This window comes from Octopus bimaculoides, chromosome 13, assembly GCF_001194135.2.
Source record: "Octopus bimaculoides isolate UCB-OBI-ISO-001 chromosome 13, ASM119413v2, whole genome shotgun sequence".
NCBI lineage: Eukaryota > Metazoa > Mollusca > Cephalopoda > Octopoda > Octopodidae > Octopus > Octopus bimaculoides.
This window is the reverse complement of record NC_068993.1, coordinates 32,907,520-32,912,744: the sequence shown is the minus strand read 5'-3', so window position 1 is coordinate 32,912,744 and position 5,225 is coordinate 32,907,520. Positions and strand designations below refer to the sequence as shown.

Sequence of the window (5,225 nt, the reverse complement as noted above, 5' to 3'; positions counted from 1 at the left end):
TGTTTTCACTATAAAACACATATTGCTAGGTTTGTACCACCCTCTTGAGATCCAAGTACACTCTAGCTGAAAAATATAGAATACCTCATAAGTAATATAAACGTCCTGAATTCAGGAGCAGCATTTTTAATGTGTTAAACTTATCTTTATTAATGTATATCGAATTATATAAGATTTAAGAATTAGATATAAGAATTAGAACTTGTGATCCATCAGCGGACCTTTATTAGGAAATTTTTGCCTGCCGCACTAAAAAGTTTCCCCACCTCTGATCGTCGTTTGTAGGTCGTCCAAGACTGGTAAGATTAATGTCACTAACATTTCACTAGATTTATTGCAGGCTAATAATAGCAGGAAAATTATGAGCAGCAAGGGAGTTCCAAAGGAATGATGCTCATACATCCTATTTCTCTCCAAGACATGAATTTCTTAGAACAAGTCCATCTCTACTATTCAAGCTACACTCATTACTCAAACTTCACTCCATAGACTCCACTCTCCCTGTCACTCACTCATCTCACTTGACTATTAACAACAAAGGCTTTAAGTGACTTATACATCTCAATGTGTCCCTCCTATCCTCCTCAGTGGATGAGCAAAGTTAATTTACTTGGGTTGTTGATGTGAGAAAGGGTCAGGGCAGGGATGAGAAACGATGATGTCACCTTTGATGCCTAGAAGAAAGTTGACCAAACCAACATTGAAAGGTGATGTTATGAGTAATGGATGAAGTTTACAATGAGCTGATACTTGAAGGGCAGAAAAATAATGACAAAATCCTTTTCAATCTACACTCATTGGAAAATGTAGTCTAAAGTACAGTCTGGAAAAAAAAAACTGAAGACAAGATGGTCATGATTGGAAAGCCTTTGATCATAATCATGGTCAACATGATGCTAAACAATAACTGTAGGAAAATTGGGAAGTTACATCTCATTTAAGAGACTTTATTTTAATTCTATTTTATTTCAAATGTAATTGTTTTTGTTCTTTGTTCATGTGTATAGCTGTACTCCAATGATGAAATACAATAATAAGAAGCATAATCACACTTGAATCTGCTAGAATATAATAATATGTGTATTGTAGTTTTGATTCTCACTGTTCACCATGCACATGTTGATTTATTAGTGGTTAGCAGACACCAACATGCATCAATAAACAATTTGTTTGTTTAATTCTATAAACTAGAGCCAAAACACTTGTTAGATTCATTAGTCTGGGGTAGCTTTGACTGAAGAGATACATAACAAGGTTGAAACACTGGTGTCTCAAAGTCTCCTTGCCTCAATGAATCAAGTCTGTTTTGAACACACACTTGTCTGAAAGATGTTGTTCTGAGTTGTCCAGTATTTATATTTGTAGTTTCAGTGTTGAGAATTATGTTGTTTCATCACTTTTGGGGAGCAAAAAAGTGATACCATTGACCAGCCATTCTGGGACCCTGATGTAGATCAAGCCCTCATTCATCAATGACTGTCATGCTCTGCTCTCAAACCAGAAACTGAGGGGGATACCATTGCTGCTCAGGACCATTCCCTTCCAGCTAGGAATTACCAGAGTAATGTCCTGAAATATGAAGCAGCTCATTATGCCACTTATGCAGAGTGCACTCAGAGACAATCAACTGCATAATCTCTGGATGCAGCAGACTAGCACCAACAGAATACTTGCAAAGATATGAGAGGGCAGTTCAGTACATACACTGGTCACTATGTCACACAAACAAACTCCCTCACAAAAACAATTGGTGAGAACACAACCCACCACAAGTTGCCCAGAATGCCAAAGTTACCATCCTTTCGAATTTCAGTGTTCAGACTGATCAGGAAATACAGACAAACCGATCTGACTGATCTTGTAGCTCTGGCCAACAAAAACACATCTCTGAAAATGTTTGAAAAACTGAGCAAATGTAAGGATCTGGAGACTGAAATCAGAAGAATGTGGTATCTGAAAACAACAACATTATATATTATTATTGGGGCACTTGGAATGACATCAAGAGGAGCAAAAATATATGTAGACCAAATCCCTGGCAGCCATAAAACAAGTGAATAATGAAAGATCATTCTTATGTGTACCTCACATATTTTATGTAAATTTCTCTCAATATAAATGCAACCTTACTCTGTGTTTTTTATTTCTCCCACTGACATCAGCATTTTCAATTGCATGGCACCTCACCTTTCAGCATCTTTAAATGCAAAACATTGTTGTCCCTAGACATCTCTGGTTGAGACTTGGGCACAACTCATATAAATTTATAAATTAAAGCAAAACCAAAACAACAACAATGACGACGACAACAACAACAACAACAGACAATGTGGAAAATCATCTGAGACAGTTAGATATATTATTAATAAGTGGACGCGCAAAACTAGCCCAAAAGGAATACAAAAAATGCTATGAGAAAGTAGCAGTGCAAATACACTGGGAGTGATGTAAGAAGAATGGGCTAGAATGTTCCAACAAGTGGTATGAGCACCAACCATTACCTTTATCTGTAGCAGAGAATGATTAGGTGAGACTCATATGGAATATGCCAATATATAAAGACAAAAAGTTGCAACACTTGGAACCACCTCAAAGACAGTGATGTTATAGCATCAAAAGCTGCAAATGCCAAACTTCATAGGAAGTATTCAGATGGCAGCAATACTTGGAACAGGTCAATGTGTTGAAAGTGTTGCATTTTTAAGCTGCAGGATGGAGCTGACATGTGACACAGATAGATAAGTTAAATGACTAATGATGATGATGATGATGATGATAATAATAATAAAACGATGGCAGGAAAAACCCTTACATGGTAAATGGTGGGATGAGCTAAACAGAACAGAAATAGACAAAGTAAAATCCCAACAATGGTTGAGAAACTCAGGACTCAAAGCAGAGACTGAAGGATTTTTAATTGCAGCACAAGATCAAAGCCTCCCACCAAAAACATAATGAAGGAAAATACAATAAGTAACTGCAGAATATATGGTGAAGGGGAAGAAACAATAAATCATATTGTCTCTGGCTGCCCAGTCCTGGCTAAGAAGGAATATATCCATATACATGACAGAGTTGGGACCCATATACACTGGAAACTATGCCAACACTATGGAATGACAAGAGAAAAAAGATGGTACAGGCATATCTCAGAAAAGGTCTCAGAAAATGACAAAGCAACCATGCTCTGGGACATGCCAATACACACAGATAGCGAAATCAAAGCCAACAGACTAGAGCTGTACTTGTTAGTGCAGTAAAAGCACATGATAAAAATTAGATAACTAACTAATAATAATAATAATAATAATAATAATAATAATAATAATAATAATAATAATAATAATAAATATATTAAAAAATAAAACAGCAAAACCTTACCCACATCCTCTTTAGTGCCACCTTTTGGTATAAACAAATGACGGGTTAACTCATAACCACCAAAGAAAAAGAAATATCCAGGCATTTCTCTGAGTATAGTACTGGTCAAACCTTTATAGAGACCTGGAATTCCTTCAGCATGGAGGACTTCTTTTGTTACTGCCCAGGGTCCACTGACAAGTGAAAACATAATATATATATAGAGATATGTATATGTGTGTGTGTGTGTGTGTGTGTGTGTGTGTGTGTGTGTGTGTGTGTGTAAGTGTATATGTGGAGAGATAAACAGATATATATATATATATATATATATATAATTTTTCAAAGTAAACTCTGTAATCGTTACCAATATAGCATGAGATTTCACCTCAAAAAATCTAAATTAGACTCCTTAAGGATCGTTCTACTTGTTTATATATCCAAAGTTTTAAATTTTTACATTTAAGAAAGAGATTTGACGCCGATGTTTATATCCATGTATTTAATCCGATGTTAATATTTCTGTATACAGCTATATTTGACCAAATATATTTTGGTCAAATATAGCTGTATACAGGAATGTTAATATTGGATTAAATACATGGATATAAACATCTTTCTTAAATGTAAAAATTTAAAACTTTGTATATATATATATATATATATATATTTATATATACAGGGGTTGGACAAAATAAAGGAAACACCCAGAATCATAGCTTCATAATTTTGAAATATCTATAAAATCATCAAAAGCTTTTTATGATTTTTAATTTATTATTAGTATTGCTTAATATGTTTTGCTAAAATTGCTGTTTCTTTTCAGATATCATCAGAAAAAGGTAATTAAAATTCATTAAATTGACAGATCTATTGGACTTTCAAAGAGGTCAAATTGTTGGTGCTCATATGGCAGGCGCGAGCATAACAAAAACAGCCGAAAAGTTTGGTGTAGCAAGAAGTACTGTTTCAAAAGTAATGACAGCCTTTGAGAAAGAGGGGAAAAACCTCGTCGAAACAAAACTCCGGAAGAAAACCAAAACTTTCAGATAGGGACCGTCGGACTCTTACACAAATTGTTAGAAAGGATCACAAAAGTACAGCTCCCAAAATTACTGCTGAGCTTAATGACCACCTTGAGAACCCAGTTTCTACAAAAACTGTTTGCTGGGAGCTGTACAAAGCCAGATGTCATGGGAAGGCTGTAATCAGAAAACCACTACTTTCAAAAACAAACGTTGCAAAACGTTTAGAGTGGAGTAAAAACCTACAGAATTGGTCCCTAAGACAGTGGAAGAATGTTATTTTCTCAAACGAGTCATCCTTCACCTTATTTCCGACAACCAGCCAAATATACATGTGGAGACAGCCAAAAGAAACATTTGATCCAGACTGCCTTCTTTCAACTGTTAAACATGGAGGAGGATCTGTGATGATCTGGGGGGCTGTATCTTGGAAATCTGCTGGCCCAATGGTTTCCCTTCATGGCAGAATTAACAGTCAAGACTATTTAAGCATTTTATCTGATCAAATTCATCCTATGGTTGCAGAACTGTTTCCGGAGGGAAACGCAGTCTTTCAGGATGATATTGCACCAATTCACACAGCTAAAGTTGTTATTGAATGGCACGAGGAACATTCTAGTGAAGCTGAACATCTTATCTGGTCACCACAGTCCCCAGATCTCAATATTATTGAACATTTATGGTGAATTTTAGAAAAACAAGTAAGGAGTCGATATCCTCCACCATCATCACTCCAAGAACTGGAGACTGTTTTAGCTGAAGAATGGACAAAACTTCCTTTGGAAACAATTCAAACTTTGTACGAGTCCATACCTCACAGAATTCAAGCTGTAATTACTG

General features: G+C 35.7%; 1 protein-coding gene across 11 annotated transcripts in view; it reads right to left on the bottom strand.

The window, feature by feature from the left end:
- The window catches only part of LOC106872059 (mitochondrial ornithine transporter 1), an 89,315-nt gene that overhangs the window by 4,318 nt on the left and 79,772 nt on the right, over positions 1-5,225 (bottom strand). For all 11 annotated transcript variants that reach the window (XM_052972420.1, XM_052972421.1, XM_052972418.1 and 8 more), the window contains one exon: positions 3,382-3,554. In XM_052972420.1, the coding sequence (XP_052828380.1) occupies positions 3,382-3,554 (173 nt within the window). The remainder of the gene's footprint in view (positions 1-3,381; positions 3,555-5,225) is intronic.